The following is a 16,954-nucleotide window of genomic DNA, read 5'->3' on the forward strand; positions in this document are numbered from 1 at the left end:
CCCTCTGCTCTTAAGCCCTTTTGTTGTAAGGCACTGGCTTTATTCTCTCTTTAAAGAAAGCAAACTTTAAATGAGCTTTTCTTTTCCCCACAGTGTGACTAATGTGCTGCTCTGTCCTGTACAGCCAGACTGGCCCAGGCTCTTGCTTTTGGTAGAATTGGGTCTGAAGTTTGCTGCTGACACATCTGTGTCAAACAAGGGCCATGGCAGCTGAGGGCAGTGCCAGAGGCACCATAACATAGGTACTCGTGATCTAGCTGTATTTGCTATAAGCCCTATGTTTAGCCTGCAAAACTGAATGAAAACGCTCCAATTTATAGAAAGCAATAATGTATTATTAAACAGAGGAGCTTTCAAGCATCTCTGTTTATGTGTGCAAACCTCCCTGAGGGAAAGCAGGCGGAGTTCAGTGAGACTAATGGTCTCTGTGGAATAGACAGAGCTACTGTGCAAATGTTCAGAGGATCAGAGCTAATGGTGTTAGAAATCTCAATGGCAGAGAAGTATCCCACAGCAGTAGGATGCAAGCTGCCCACCTCTCCTCACTGTCTTAAAAATTATGAAGTTGACTTAGATGGCATTTTAATTGAATTTACCTTTTCCTTTCATCTGCTCTTCACGTCTTCTTGCTGCAACTTGCAAGACTTCTCAATTTCAACTCTTCAAATTGATTTTCTCATAATTAATTGGACAATTAACTGTAACTTAGTAATTATTTATCAAGTATGCTCATTATGCAAATACTTACAGATCTAAAATATATCCACACTCAATGAATTTAATAAGAAGGCATCACTGTGGATATTATAGAATTGTTCTTCACTTGCCCCAGATATTTGAAAAGCAAATGTTAGAATTATATTTGGTTTTGCAGTCACCACAGATTTTTTAAATGTGTTGTAGAATGTGTTCACTGTCATCACTGACCAGTATGCAATAGCTTAATTAATGCTGAAAGGTCTGTGGAACATCGCTTTCATGCATCCCATGTCTCACCCATGAGCCATAACTGGACTGTGTGCATTCCTAGAGCACACAGTTGTGCTTCGTGCTCCTTGGATTGTGCCATTTGATCAGACTCATACCTGGGCTGATGTGCAGCACCCTGTCATCTTGGATTAAATTAATGGCAAAAGCTAATCACTGGAAGAGCAAGTACAAAAGGAGGAGCAATTTTACTGGTAATCACCTTGGCCTGGGTGGTTCTTTTTTCCATGCTTCATTCTTTTGTCTTCCCTCTTCATTCATTTATCCACTGATCCAGAGTACATTAATGTTTCATATAGATATAGAGAACCAAGGAACCATAAATGTCAGTTCTTGGTCTTATTTCAGCATCCCCCACTCCTATACCCATAATGAGTGACTTCCTTTGAATTACAGTCAGTTCTTCTCCTCTCCCATTTCTGTTGTTTTTGTTTTTTTTTTCCTGCTGCTGCTGCTGTTATCATCTCTATCACAAGCCACTCAAAGGAAGGTGAAAACACTGAAATGGAAAAATTTTGGAGGTCTGTGGCCATTTTTGTGATTGGCTATTTTTATTTTTATGGCTGCTTGATAGGGAAAGCATTGGAAATATTTGGCCTGCAGTTATTTGTCAGTACTGTTAAAATATTCATTTTCCCGACAAGTTGGAAAGTTCAGAAGGCCATTTTATGATTGGAAAATTAAGTTGCATCAACATTTAGCAAAAGAAAGCTGCAGAAATCCAAGGGCAAATGTAAAGAAAGGTATATATCACTTCAGGAATCAGAATTAGAAAGAAATATTCAGGAGTACTTATGGGTGGGAATCCACAACATTTTTACTCATATATTGACCACATAAAGTTTTAATGAAAAACCTGTGATATGATCAGTCTGATTAGGTTGTTTTCAAATATTTCAGCTTTCACAGCATGCTCAGTGAATGGCTTTTTGTTTTTCCTTTTTGAAACTTTCCCAGTAGGATAGTTTTGAACGATATTTTTCCCAGCCTGATTTACCTTTGTCTCTGTTTTCCCTGGTAATCTGACTGCCTGACGAACCAGTTAATCATATCTGTGTTCCTGATGTAGGAAAAAAAGATGTAGAAAAAGCCCCAAAGAATTCAGTATTGTGTAGGTATAAATTATTCTGAATTACTCTGCAGGTCCTTCTTTTTCTACTGTGGTAAATCTCCAGGAAGAAAAAGAAATCCAACCAAGATAGTTCTGGCTTATTTCTAGTATTCTAGGAATAGAAAATGTCTGGATGCTTAAGGAAGACGTATCCCACCTGATCCACAACTCAGGGATGTAAAGATGTAACATTTAGTGGCAGGTTGCACAGTCACAAATCCACAGATTCCTTGGGCCACATTGCTCAGTAATTATGCAGTGCTTAGATGCTTTCAAGTGGAAGTGGGTTTAGGCAAAAGCAGAAGTAAAGCAAGGCCCAAATGAACTGTGTTGTAAAACTTCACTATGCATCATATTCTGGAAAGTAAATAAAAATCAGTGGCAGTATCAGCAGGAATTCTATTACATTTGCTCATTGTGTAAACACAGAGAAAGAATGAATATCTGATCTATCATTTGAGGTTTCATATGCACCCAAGTAAATAAGCCCCAGTCAAACCAGTAGCCCTTCTATCACAAATATGAATAAAATACAGTCACCACTGTTGTCAACAGAAATTGTATTTCCTTCAGGCAGCCTCTGGCATCTCTCTTAGAAATCATTTTAATTGAAGTTAGAAGATTAAAAACAATAAAAGAGAAGGTTTTCCTTCCTTTTAAACCTATATCCATTTCCATCTAGGTTTTCATCTTCTTACCAGCAAGACAAATGTTTTTGAGGTTTGATGTTAATGTAATGCAATTTTGAGAGGACTCAAAACAACTTAAACCTTTTTTGACAGATTGTTGAATATCAGAAGCATATGTATTATTCCTTATGCTTTTTCAAAAGCTGACCTGTTGGCAGAAAATGGAACGATGTCACTTTCCTAACACTAAGATTTTGTCATGCACATTAGTCCTAACCCAAGACTGGAAATAGATTGGTGCAAGCATCCATTTACCAATGTATGTTCATAATGTACCTCAAGATAAATGTGTTAACACTCAAAAGAACATAATTCTCAAAAATTGCAGTCACAGGCAGCAAAATGTTCTTTTCATAACTAGTTGAATCTAATGCATACTTTTTCCCTTTTAAGTAGTGTTCTAAGGATTTATACATATGGTTACTTTCATCCTGTCACGTTGGTTGACCTTGAATTTCAGTGAGGCTGCCCAAAATGTGATGAAGGGCTTGCTTGGGGGTTTTGTTACTTTGTTGTTTTGCTAGAATTTGTCTTTGCTTGGCATAAATGACAGCTTTAACCTCAATTTAGTTATCTAAGAGTTAGGCATGTTTAATGATCTTCAGTTTGACAGCGAAATGATCTGTACACAGGGCTAACTTTGAGTACAACAGTTCTGCACTCACTCTTGGTGGTGTTCATTTCCACTTCAGCCAGTTCCTTTAGTTTGTAGTGTGTTGCTCCTTTAGCCACCATCAGCTTCACCTCTCTCATGCTCCATTAGCCAGACCAGTGCAGTGCCCTTTGCAGTGATTATTTAGAGTCCCCTCAATCAAAACGTGACCAAAAGGCTGCCTTTTCAGAATCAAGTATCACAACCCTAACCTAAGTCTCTGAATGGTTCAAACAGGAACCATGTTTTGGCCTGCATTGTTGGGAAACATAGGAAATTTTATTTCTGGTTGTTTTATTTCTAGGCTTACTGTGGTTTTGGCATCTTTCTTAAGCATGCCCCTCTACATGTCCCTCTTTCAGAGGGCACTGACAGCCCACAGACTCCTCCTGACCCCCTTTGTCTTTAGTTTTCCTTTTTGTGTAGGCTTAGGAATGGGGAGAATAGGATTTGCCAGTTCTTGTGGAGTTAGGCTAATAAATGCCATTTGTTAGTATCCTCACTGCTTTCTCAATGACTCTGTATTCTTAGCCCAGCTCTCAGGGTTTTCATTTGTCAAGGTCACTACACATTGTTAATTTGCTGAGGGTTTCATCCGACAAAAGCCCCTGTTGATTTACTGTAAGATATTAAATGGGTCAATTGCATATTTTTTCATAAACAGCATACATCACACATTCATTCCCCTCTTTGCTACAGAAGCTTTCCTTACTGTGAAGTTCTGACATCACTCTTGGTCATCCTCAGGATGTATCCCACCAGTATCACATTTAAATAAATTGAGCAGCCTGAAGAAATTAGTGTGAACTGGTTTATTTGGCCAGTTCCTGCTTCTCAAACAGGACTGCCAGCAATAGACCAAGCAGCAGTCTGCCACTTCCCTCACTCCTCCAAAGGTGCTTGTCCGTACGGATGCCAGCGATCCTGAAACATACTCCTTCCTTTTCATGACTTCCATACTCAGCAGTACTGACTACCACAGCATTTCAAAGTCACAGGCTCTTTTAAAAAGGTTGAATTATGTATTATCACAGAAGAATTCCTGAGAGCTACTACACAGATGTAACCACAAGTCCTAGAGTTGCATGGACGGAGCCCAGAGTGTTCTAAGTCCAGCAACAAGGCTGTAACATGGATGTCAAATGATTGTTTCCAAAATGCTTGCTGGATTCATAAAGATTGGATGCTCAAATTTAAAAGCATTTGCCTGTCCACAACAGTTTCAGCCAAAAATCTCTAACCTTAAAATCTGCAGGATTGCCAGTATGGATAAACCTTAATTTTTGCCCAGTGAATCCATGTGTCAGTTCATTGCCTGGTAGGTTCTAGTCAAAGATATTTACTGCATTTCCCAGTTAGTTCACATCAGTAAAAAGATGTCCTCTAAGGCACTAATTTGAAAGATTTAGCTGCATGCATACTGACACATTTCCTAATACTTATTGGGAGGAATTTCCTTTACTGCTCTAAATTTCCCTTATTCCTTGGACAAAAAGGAGTCATATGCTCAAAGCTCTCTGCCTGTGGGTCCCCTCCCCTTGCAGAATTACAAAGTATGAACAGCATGTGAGGTTAACCTCCCTCTGTTGGATACCATGTTTTCACACTTTTTTCTTTTCTCCCTTTTCCCATATTTCCTCTGCTTGTCATAACTGCAAGAGGTTCAGCAAATTCTCAGAACGTTTGCACGTGCATTTGATATATTGTTATTTTCTTGTCCCATTGTTAATGTTTACAACATATTTTGTATTTGCAGGATTTTATTAAGGTCTTGGCAGATCTGACATTTAGAAGCTCAAGGACTTGCTTCTAACCTCTAACTCTGCCTGCCTTGACTTTTAGAAAAAAATGTCAGGCTTCCCTCACTTCACTGTGTTTTTCTAAAATTAAATGTGCTTGTTTTGCAAATATAGAATGTACTGAAGTGGTTTTCTTATCTTATAGACAAATAAACCAAAGCTACACCAAATGTTCTAGAGTGTAGAATAAAATCTCTCTCTTTTATAACTGTGGATAGCTTAATTTAAAATTCCAAAATTCATATGACTATATACCTGCTTATTAATTTCAGACTAAATGAAGTACAATCTACCATGCACAGGGAAAGACCAGGACTAATTTTGTAGTTACTTTTTTATTTTCAATTAGCAAATGTGTAAATGTGTAAAGGCTTAAAGGTATTGCTTCTGACCTCAAGAACTGCTTGCTGAGTTCAGGTGTACCCTTAAAACAAATGCAGTATATTTTCTTTTATAGTTTTGGTTAGGGAGCATACATCAGATCACAGAGACATGATATTCGATCTCTGCGGACAGATTTCTGACAGTTTTGTGAAGACAAACTGTAGCTATTTATGTTTCCCTCTGTTTCCATAACACTTGTCAATTGTACCCCATTCTAGAACTCTTTTAAGGTCTGTGGGGCCCAAACTCCAGGCCCTGGTTTTGAAATGATCCCGTGGTGAGATCTGCACATAAGACCACAAAGTTTAAACCTTTAAATGCAGTCTCTAAATGCAGTCCTCTTTTAGGCAGTTTCTGTTACTTACTTTTTTCTTCTATTTGCTCCAGCTTTTCCCCTCTTCTTTACATTTTGAGTGTTTGAATTTCTTAATCATTTTACCTTTCTTTTTCCAGACACTTCAGTGATGGAAACAAATCCAATCTTTTATTCTTCAGTGATGGAAACAAATCCAATCTTTTATTCTTCTATAAAAGTTTGAGAAACAGCCTGTGCAAATTACAGTCTCTTTCACATTGGGAACAGAGTGACACCACCCCAGGCAGTGCTCCAGGAAGAACTAAAGCCACCATATGTGTGAGAACTTTACAAAGCCAAAAGGCAAAGCCAGGCTAATTCACCTCTGCAGCCCATGACTATTATGCTAAGCAATTGATGCTTTTATGGAAATCAGTACCAAAGCTACTTTTAAGCTGGAAACCAGACAGGCAGGAGTGATGGATTCTCCTGTGGCCTGTAAGCACAGCTCTGAATTCAGGCAACTGCAGAATTGCATCATCCCCAAAGAACATTATAGTGGCTTTTGCCTCCAGAAGCTGCAGTGCCTTTCACACCTCTGACGTGCAGAGGGGAAGTGTTGTCTACCAGCCCCTTCTCATGACGTACATCATCCCCACACCTGCCATACAGCCAAGGATGAAAAGCAATAGGTGGCACTTTGGTATCTTTCAATACCTCCACCTGCTTTTGGATTGTGATATTAAGGCAGCAGTTCTGGCAGATCTTGATAGTCTTTCTCTCTCACCACCATCTGATGCATGCAAATCATCCAGGAAGAACTTTGGATTGTCTGCATTTGTTCAAGATGCAGAGGTCCCTATCTGAGTATTCTTTTGCATTCTTCTCAGTATTCTTGCCTAAGATGTAAACTGCACAACAAGAGTTGTTCACGCTGTTTCTACACACATGAAGAAATTGTTTAGCCTCTTGTCAGCTTAAAAATGTTCAAGATACACAAAGCAACATGGTTCTCCCATTTAGCTATGAGCAAGTCAAGGAAAGTACTTGATAAATCCATGGCCTGCTCAAAAAGAATGGGCAGAATTTGTACAGGGGTTGGTTTGCTGTGTGTTAGAGTTGAGATAAATGTGGCATTTTCTCTTCCATCACCACAACAAAAGTAATTTTAAAAACAATCTCTCAAAAAAAAAAAAAGCTTCTAGAATATTGTTCTTAAACATTAAAAAGATGTGTTTTTCCCTTTGTAAAGGAGAAATTGAAAATCACAGCATTGTGAAGATTAGCACAGCTAAAACAGATAATCCTCACACCAGTCCTGCTGGCAACTCCTTTAGTAATTTTGGCAGCCAAATGTGAGGCCTGCCAAGAGCACAAAGTAATCCAGCCAGGAATACAGCTACAGTCCTATATACCCATGCTGGAAAAAACACATTCTGGAGCTTGCTGCCTGTGCTCTGAGGCTTGCCAAGCACACCCTAGGAGTGGCCACACATGTGCTGGCTTTCACAACAGAGAAACACAGGAAAACAGGAGAGCTGTGTGAGTCACAGCCTGAGCAGTGAGGAACATGCTGCCATAGTTTATTTTTCTTCTAGAAAGAACTAGAAAAGGCTTCCTGAGAAATCAAGGTGAGAGTGCACATATTTTGTCTAATGTACAGGAGGAACTGTAGTCTAGACTAGAGACAGACTGAACACATGTGAGAAACATTCCCTGGGTTCACTGGCAGCAGACTGACCTTCATAAAGAACTGATTTTCTTCACAGAGAGAACTGGGCAGCTGCCAGCAAGGACAGAGAACTCCCCCAGGACAGGGCTGAACCCAGCGCTTCTCAAAGCCACCGTGGCCCCACCCAGCCCACCCCATCTCACCAACCCCCAGCGTGGGAAGTAGGGAAGAAGGTGGCAGTGCAGGGCAAGGAAGGGCTGAAGGGAGTGGCAGAGCACAGAAAGTGGCTCCATAGGAAGTCCCAGCACCTTCACATAGGGGATGAGAGCAGCCCTGAGCAGGGCCTGCAGACAGACCCACATGGTGGGTCTGGGCTGAAAATGGGGGGAAACAAAGAACAGGGCAAAGGGACACATTTCCCTAAAGGAATGCCAATACATCCCACAGGCAACAATGGTGAGAAGAGAATGCTGAATGAGCCAATGATTTCTGCTGGTCACCCAGGCTTCTTCAGGACAACAGCCAAGGACCCAAGGACAGCTGAGCCGTCTCTGGGGACCAACAGACTGACTGATGAAAACATCAGTGAAACGGTAGGGAGATTAGAAGATATTTTTTTTTCTGCCTCCTTTTCAGCAATCTGACTGGCCACGTGTCTCTCACAGTCTGCCTGTCTTTGGCAGATTGAGCACTTTTATTATTGCACTGGAACTTTCATGTGTTTAACAAGATGCTCATACCCAAACAAAGAGTGCTTTCTCAACTAGGCCAACAAAAGATGGTCTTTGAGAAGTTTTATTCTATACCCTTGGTTTCCAAAACCTGTACCAAAGCTACAGAAACCAAATCAAAGCAGTGAATTGCAAAACTTTCCTCTTCAAGCACAGAAGCAGACCTCCTTTTCATTAAATCATTTTTCCTGTGTCCAAAAGCACACCCTAATCTGCTCCAGATGCTGAAGGAGAGAAAGGACCCTTCTGCTCAATGTTGTTGAATCAGTATCAGCCACTAGAAAAGTCATACCCACACTGGAGCATTCCCTGCTCCTTCCAACTCCCTCCACCCCCTTAACTATGGAAACACCTTAAGAACAAGGTGATGATTTCTGACATGAGGGAGGATGCCTGCAAGAAACCATCTACTCTATGAGCAGCCAAGTCAGACCAGGTCAAGCAGGTGAGTTTCCACCCTGTATTTCAGAAGAGGACAGGTAAAGGGATCTGCCCATCAATGCAGATCCCAGGGAGAAGCAGTTTCTCCTCCCACAGCAAGGTCCCAGCCCCTCAGTTCATTCAAAATGGATGCAGTTCAGCAGCTGGATCAGATGTGGACTTGCAGAGCTCCCCCACAGCCCTGCTTTCCAAAACGTGCCTCCTGGCCTTTCAAAATGAGTCCCAACATTGTCTGAATACCAATAAGTCACAAGGTTCTCCAGGGGCTGTTCTGGCTTCTGCCTTGCTCAGATGCTGAGAAGTGCTATCTGCTTCCAGTGGTTCTTAGGTTTTCCACAAAGGAAGGAGGCTTTTTGGTCCTGTAGGCAGGAGTGCCTGGGATCCTGGCCCCTCTGATGGTACTGATGTAAGGCAGAAGGGGAGGCTCCCTCACCACCAATGCAGTGCCCTTGGGAGTGTAGGCTCGGAGCAGCAATTCCTCTTCCTCGTGAGCCGTCACTGCCACCCAGCCTGCAAAGCCAGAGAGAATACAGACAGTGAGGAAGACAAGTCCCTCGGATCAAAACAAGTTTCTGACACAAATTGCTGCTTCCCAGAGTGGCTAAAAATCTGAGCTACCCTCATGTGGTTGCTGGAGTAACCAAGCTCAAAGGTTATATCCAGCCCTGTCCCAACAGAAGGCAGCACCTAAAGCCATGTTACTCTTCTCAGCTCTTTCCTGGTAAACTTAAGAGGGATGGTGGGAACTACAAAAACACAAGAATGAAGCTTTCCAGTCAATGGCCCTTTCCCTCTCACCTGGACAGCTGACAGTGTCACAGCCATTCCTGATGCTGCAGAACCTGTATGGCAGCCAGAACATTAAGTGTTCCAATGTTGCCATCCTGTACAAGCATGGCTACCAATCTCCATTCCTGGAGGCTGCCACGCTTCAGCTGGACAAAGTCATGGCTGCTATGATTTTGTGTTGTTGACAGTCCTGCTCTGAGCAGGAAATACAGCTTCACCCCTTCAAAGGCCTCTTCCCATCAATGTTTCTAGGATGCAGACCCTGCAAAGCAAACTAATGAAGAAATATTAAATTACCTGCAGAGGAAAGCTTGATATCTGCAACTGCCTCAGTGGCACCAATTCCTTTCAGTGTAATGTCCTGAGGAACAAGTGGGGGGAACTCTTTCATTCTCTCTTCCCCACCCATGGGGACCTAAGATTAAAACACAGAGAAATTATTTAACAGTCAAGAGATTCTTCAGCATTCCTATCTCAAACTGGCAAGCAAGGCACAAGGAAGAATAGACATTAAACATTTGTTAGCCTATTAAGAGCTGGACTGAATAACCTCCAGGAGTTATTTCAGATTTGTCAGAACAGAGTCAGGATCACAGCTAGAGGAACCCTGTGGGAGGTGAGCAAAGATGGAGTGCCCACTGCAGGATGCAGCTGGTGGATCAGGCCAGCTGCCTTGATGTGAGTGACAGCACTTGTTGTCTATGTGCACAGGAGTGGAAATACCAGGACAGGGACAGCTCACCCCATCTCCCATCAATCTGCAAGCACTACACAGAACATAGCCATACCAAGGAGTAAGTCAGACCACCAAGAGATGAGGATATGTGCAGAAGATCCAGCAAGGAAAGAATAAGAAAAGTAAATTTTTCAGCTGCAATCTGTTCTGAAACCCCAGTCTGCAGGTTTGCCATGGAAAATATCCCCACTGCTGCCTGCACTTTAAGGCTGTTCAAGAAGAGTCAAACATGAGTAAGCAGAGCACTGCAAATCTTATCAGCCTGAATGCTAGAAGAAGAAACTCTGCTGAAAATGCATCATCTTGAGTGCTCTTTCCTAAAACACTTCAGCCACACAGTCTTGTGCAAGACTGCTCCACACTGAGCATCTCCACTGACTCACTGCACAGGAGCCAAACTCCTGACACCTGTGGATGTTCCCTGTCAGTTGTGCCCCAGACAGGGGTTACCTGCAGCCACAAGCTTCCCCCAGCACCTCCCCTTACCTTTAGGAACTCTTGGCCTGCATGCTTCTCATAGATGGTGTCTGCATTACTCAGCGTAGTAACATGGACTGGCAACAGGTTAGAAGCCAAGACAGAAAACCAGGCAGGCTTTTCTCCCTGAAATAAATGCCAAAAGGATGTTAATTATGCTAAGAGAAAAGCAGCCCTGAATTGCTCCCTCCTGCCCCATTTCTTTCCTGCATGTTCAAAACCTGCCTTGCTGGATGCCCCCTCCCTGTTTGAGAGGTCCTTGCCTCTGCCACTGACAGCAGCCATGGTTTATATAAAACTGGGATTTGAGTTTCCAGAAGAGAAGACCCACAGCTTCACTATCCTGCCTCAAAGCACCCCAATGCCACATTTACAGCCAGCACAGCTGCTCAGCTCAGGTAAATCATCCAAGAGACATCTTTGCTCTCATTTAATTCACAAGAACAAACTCAGAGTGGTTATTCAGTGCAAGAGGTGATGGACATCTGGTCTGGTGCTTCTTCTCCTATCACTCTAGTCTTCTAACACACAGTGCTCATTCAACAGGACTTGGTTCCAGCTGCTCTCAAGCTATGCTAAGCTGGTGGAACAATTTCAGCAGGCACTCTCATCACATTTGGAGGAATAGAAAACAAGGTCAGAGAGGGGAGAGATCTCTCCAAACACTGCTAGCAGCCAGAAATAAGGGCAGGAATTCCTTCAAGTTCAAAGGTCTAAGCTGAGGCAGGAGCTTCTGTCATGACCTGAGCACAACTGTCCTCCAAGATCTCAGGAGGACAGAGATACACAAGACTGATACATTGATGTGTGCTCCTGCCATACCAGTACATATTTTACTTTACAGAATCCTGCCCTCTCCACCTTTCTGGTTTTCTTCCAGCAGGTCAGGAGTGTCCTTAGCCAAGTACCAATTCAACATTTCTGTGGTGATCCTGGAAAGCAGACTGAAACAAAGGAATAGACATACACACCCCTAAAACAGGGCAAGCTACTGAGAAAATGATCTAAGACTTATGATAATGTCTAATGTTCCTATGAAAGAAACTGCCCCTTACAGAGGAAGCATCACAGGAGGTCAACTCCACATAGTTCAATAAAGTGTATGGCATGGGATTTTTAATAAATGGAAGAAATGATTGGCAGGGGGAACACACAACACATTTGAAAAATACTTTTTACAGAAACTAAAATACACGTGCAATTAATTGCTTCCTTAGGCAAGCTCTTCAGAGGTCTGCCAGGAAAGAAAAATGTCTATGCTCTTCTCTCTTAGCAGGCAGCTTTCACAAAACACAGAAATGAGGAAAGCCACCTATTTTCCCAGTTAATTCTGACATTCTCCTCCCTCCCTCATGCCTCTCTGTATGCCATGGGAAGCATATGAAACTGAAGATGTTTGTCAGCATTCAAAAGCAGTTCCCATTATACACTATGTAATATTGTATGCTGGTACCAAGTAAAAGACCTTTCAACTACCCACCCCAAGGCATTCTGACTTCATGCAGTGATTCAGTAACTGATTCATCACCTCCAAAGCTGCAATGAAAGGGTCTGGGAGAGCTACCCAGAAAGCCTTTTATGGCTGGTACTACAGTAAGAGATGAAGCAGCTGCTCCCAAAATCCTTTCTTCCCTTACCTCTAAGTAGTCTATACGCCCCAAGGCTGCTAAAAACAACACCATTCCTGGCTTGAGAATGAAGGTCCGTGGAACAATGGCATGTGATGGCAAAACCAGTTTTACTTCCTTCTCTGTTAGGAGATTCAAAACCTGCAAAATAAATTGTCATAATTCATTCCAGATGCTTCAACGGGAACAAGGAATTTAGTACTGGCATATTGATAGAAGAAAAAGACCAATCAAAGCAATGTCAAGAACATCTGACACAACAGTTCAATTCTGGTCCACACAGTAAGCAAGAAACAGGAACAATGTCCCCTGCCAAAATCTGCCACAGACAATCTGCTTGTCCTCCACTCAGATTGAACATGGACTGCAGGAACAAAATTTGATCTGAAACTTGGTATGGAACTCTCCAAAGGAGAGCACAAGGATAATCAGAATCAGAAACAGAAGCAACTATTTCTGGATGCCAGAAGTATTTCCCTCAAGTATTAAACTCCAGAAGAAGGGAAGAAAACACACAATCTCAAGTTACCAAACCAGGTCTCTAAGCTGATGCCAGTCTTTACACTGGCTATCAGAAACCAAAGTGCAGCCTAGTAAAACAGGTTATGGTCTGACAAACACATCACTAGAAAACCAGGAGTCTTCCTAGTGCTCATGAAAGCTGCACCTGCACTTGAGCTGTAAAGTCTCACCGCAGTCCTTGCATTCATTCTCTTCAGAATCTTCCTGTCTGCCTGTACTATTAAATCTTCCCCAGATGACCTGCAGCTCTGCACAGGTATTAAAAAGACCAAAAATCAAAACATGCCTGTTTTAGACATGTGCACTTTGTGAGCACTGGCTTCAGTAGGGCATTGCTCTACTCTCTACTGACAAAAGCCTGACATACTGGAGCAGAATAAGCAACATTGCAGATCCACCTAGCTTCAGGAGAATGCTTTCTCTAAGATGTGGTTTGGTCATAAAACTCTGGTTATCCTCCTAAGCTCCACCTTCTTCTGTAGGCTGGGAGAGCTGAAGAAGTGTCAGCTCCACTGGGTGATGCTGGAGTGAACTTGATAAGAGCACTCTTGCTTACTTTTCTTGGTTCAGAGGTTGTGGCAGTTTGGTGACACAGCCCTGCAGCTCCTTTGCAAAGCCAGCAGTATTGCACTACTCAGAAATGCAACAGCATTAAAACATGAACCCCCCTCAAGTAAATGCAAACCTTAACTTAACACATCTCCCAAGCTAAGAAAATCCTAATGCCAGGACTACAGCAGAAGCACTCTCCCACAGGCACAGCTAAGGCAGAACAGCCTTCCCAAACCCTGTCACCCCACTACACAGCACCACAGAGTACCTACACAGTCTTCCTTTACAATTCCTGGAGTGTCAAAACACCACCGAGCATCCTTCACTTCGTTGTGAGTGAACCCCTCCCTTTCCTCAAGCTTCTTAGGGGCATCTCTAGGATCTTCATCCATGCTGTAAGAGAGTGTGTCAGGGTCGAAGTCAATCTCAGCACTAGACTTCTGCTGTTGAAATGTTCTTCCAACTCTTCCTGGATTAAAATGAAAGGTTTTCCTGGTAATTTACTTTTTAACTTGCTTTCCTTTAATCAAACATCTGCCCCTTTCATGGCTTAAAAGAGATACACAGGAGTAGTATAAAGGTGATAAAGACAGTATGTGGCTTGAAACTTGTGTTCAAAAGACAAAATACTAAGAAATCCCTTCTATAATTCTTGCTTAGCACTCCTCATATCCCAAAATCCCAGTAGGGACGAGATCACAGACACTTAGTTATTCCCAATTTATGGTAAAGCAGGCTGCCTTCTATTTTCAGTGGCTCAGACTGCCAAACACAGAATTATCTGAAAATCCAGAGCTATCTTCTGGCACCCCCCCTCTTTTGAATACATACTAAAGTGATGTACAACCCCTGTAGCCTGCAGCCCAAATGTAATTATTTAAAATTAAACTTATTTTCTTTATTTGGGAACAAGAGATGGCCCATACGTGCAATATGATATCCTTGCAAACTACTAAGCTATCAGAATTTGCCAGCCTCCTTCAGAGAGGAGATGCATTGCACAGGGGAATTCTCTTCTACTACAGCAGGTGACAAGTATTCAAAAGTACTAATGATGCTGCTTATGGAGGAGACAGAGGTCTTGCCCCCATTAATCTGGGACCAAACAGTGGTCAAAATAATTTAACCTTTGTGTAATGCAGTGTTTTCATTAGGGGCGGAAAGGTAACACCTTGACTCACCCACTAGGTAACCTTGCTTTTTAAGTTGATTAAGGTACTTTTTTTCTTCACTGCTTAGCTGATCTTCTGTTTTTGTTGCCTCTTCTTTTAGCCTCTCCTGCCTTCGGAATATCCTGTCACATGTAGGGTTAATAACTGGAAATTTCAACAGGTTCAGTGTGGTTCCTAGAAAAACAAACAGAAAGCACTTTTGAATCTCTGACTACTTGTCAGCTCTGAGGAACAAGATTACAAAAAACTTTCTCTAACTTTTTGGTGAAACCTAATAACACAAAGTCAGAGGTAGAACTACAGGGGCTCCCATAAAGTACAAGCCTCCCAACTTGGGGAACCAAAAACAAGCCATCCACCTGCTTAAGACCTGTTCTCACCTATAGTTTGAATAAAAGGGTCTCAAAGCTGAGTGGTGCCAAGGCTGACAGTACACCCCATTCAAGCCTCAACTCCAGACACCTTGGTCTGTCCTACAGGTGCTCACCACTGCACCTCCCAGCCTCTCCAGACTGGAGGATGCCTCTAATGGATAGGGACAGGCAAGGCATGCACATCAGGTGCCATCCTAACTGGCAGGGGTGCACACAGACCCACATTGGTTAACAAGCCTCTTAGTGCTACAGGATGTGCAGTACCCTCAGCACATGCATCCCACTCCTGCTGCCCCCTGTGAGGAATCACAGAATCAATTAGGCTGGAAAAGACCTCTAAGATCACCACCACATTGACTAGACCATGGAACTGAGTACCATATTAAGGCACAGCGACTCCATCATCTCCCTAGGCAATCCATTCCAATGTGTAATTACCCTTTCGGTGAAGAAATTGCTACCAATGTCCAACCTAAAGCTGCCCTAGTGCATCTTGAAGCTGTGTCCCCTTCTCCTGTCACTGGCTGCCTCAAAGAAGAGACTCACTCCCACCTGGCTATAACTCCCTTTGGGTAGATGCAGAGAATCATAACATCTCCCAACCCCCCTTTTCTCCGGGTTAGACACTTCAGCTCACTTCACCTCAGAGGTGAAAAAGTGAAGCACGGCACACCTCTAGAGCTTGCTGCCCACCATGGAGGTGCTCAGGGTGCCAGGTACCACTCTGGTGACAGGTTCTCCTGCTGCAGGGGTGATCGAGAGCAGCCCAGAAGCACACAGCTCCCTGTTTATTGCACACCCCACATCCCCCATCACCCGTGCTACAAAGGGCCAAGCAGTGCACTGACCTGGCCACGGGGACACGGTGGCCCTGTCGATGATGTCGGGGGCGCGGGACTTGCAGTAGTCGGAGCGCAGCAGGGTGTTGAAGAGCGTGGACTTGCCGGAGTTGGTGGCGCCCAGCAGGAAGACATCGCCGGCGCACTTCCAGGAGCGCTGCAGCCGGCTGACCAGCCCCTCCACGCCGTAGCCGGTCTTGGCGCTCACCAGGCGGATGTCCACCAGCGCGGCTCCCCGCAGCCCGGCCCGGGCGCAGGCCGCCGCCACCCGCTGCCGCAGCCGCCCCAGGTGCCCGCGGCAGTCTGCGGGCAGCAGGTCCACCTTGTTGCCCACCACCAGCACGCCGGCGGCGGGCACGTCGGGGCCCAGCAGCGCCGGCAGCTGCGGCAGCACCGGGTCGGGCAGCTCCATCACGTCGAGCACGTAGAGCAGCAGCGGCCCGCGGCCGTGGCGCGGCGGGCGGCGCAGGGCCGCGCTCACCACGCGGCGGTGCTCGTCGGGCGGCAGCCGCAGCCGCAGGGCGCTGCCGTGGTGCGCCAGCGCCCAGCACCGCTGGCACACGGCGCCGCGCAGCCCCGCGGGGCCCTCGGACACGAGGCTGCGGTACCGCTCGGCCGGCACGAAGCCCGGCGCGCCGCCGTCCCCGCACTGCAGCTCGGCTCCGCAGCCCGAGCAGCTCAGGCCGCTCGGCGGCACGGACGGATCGGACAGGCTCGGCACTGCCGCCGCCGCGCCCCGCTCCCGCCGCGACTTCAGCTTCAGCTCCCGCTCCCGGCGCGGCTTCAGCTCCCGCTCCCGGCGCGGCGCCGCCGCCGCCACCGCCACCGCCGCCCTCTCAGCCGCGTCCGGCTCGTACTCGAGGAAGACGAAGCGCTCCTGCTCCTCGCCATGGCCCGCCGCCGCCGCCCCGCACGGGCGCAGTGGGGCGCGGAGCGGGGCGCGGGCCAGGCGGGCCAGGAGCGCGGGGCCCAGGCGGAGCATGGCGTGGCCGGACGCACCGACACCTCCGCGGGGCGCGCGCGCCTGACGTCACGGAGCGCGCGGGCGCCTGGCGGGAGACGCGGGCGTGACGTGACGGGCCGCGCAGCCGCCGTGCCGCCGCC

General features: G+C 45.1%; 1 protein-coding gene across 1 annotated transcript; it reads right to left on the reverse strand.

Annotated features, from left to right (window-relative positions):
• Positions 1-8,368: 8,368 nt before the first annotated feature.
• NOA1 (nitric oxide associated 1) lies at positions 8,369-16,858 on the reverse strand. Its single transcript, XM_059844078.1, has 7 exons — positions 15,860-16,858; positions 14,647-14,811; positions 13,738-13,934; positions 12,401-12,532; positions 10,773-10,889; positions 9,848-9,965; positions 8,369-9,271 (listed from the first exon to the last, which is right to left on the reverse strand). The coding sequence occupies exons 1-7, from the start codon at positions 16,830-16,832 to the stop codon at positions 9,066-9,068; spliced, it is 1,908 nt and encodes a 635-aa protein (XP_059700061.1). The 5' UTR covers positions 16,833-16,858; the 3' UTR covers positions 8,369-9,065.
• Positions 16,859-16,954: the final 96 nt, after the last annotated feature.

The sequence above is a fragment of the Haemorhous mexicanus genome, chromosome 4 (genome assembly GCF_027477595.1).
Source record: "Haemorhous mexicanus isolate bHaeMex1 chromosome 4, bHaeMex1.pri, whole genome shotgun sequence".
In the NCBI taxonomy this organism is placed as follows: Eukaryota; Metazoa; Chordata; class Aves; order Passeriformes; family Fringillidae; genus Haemorhous; species Haemorhous mexicanus.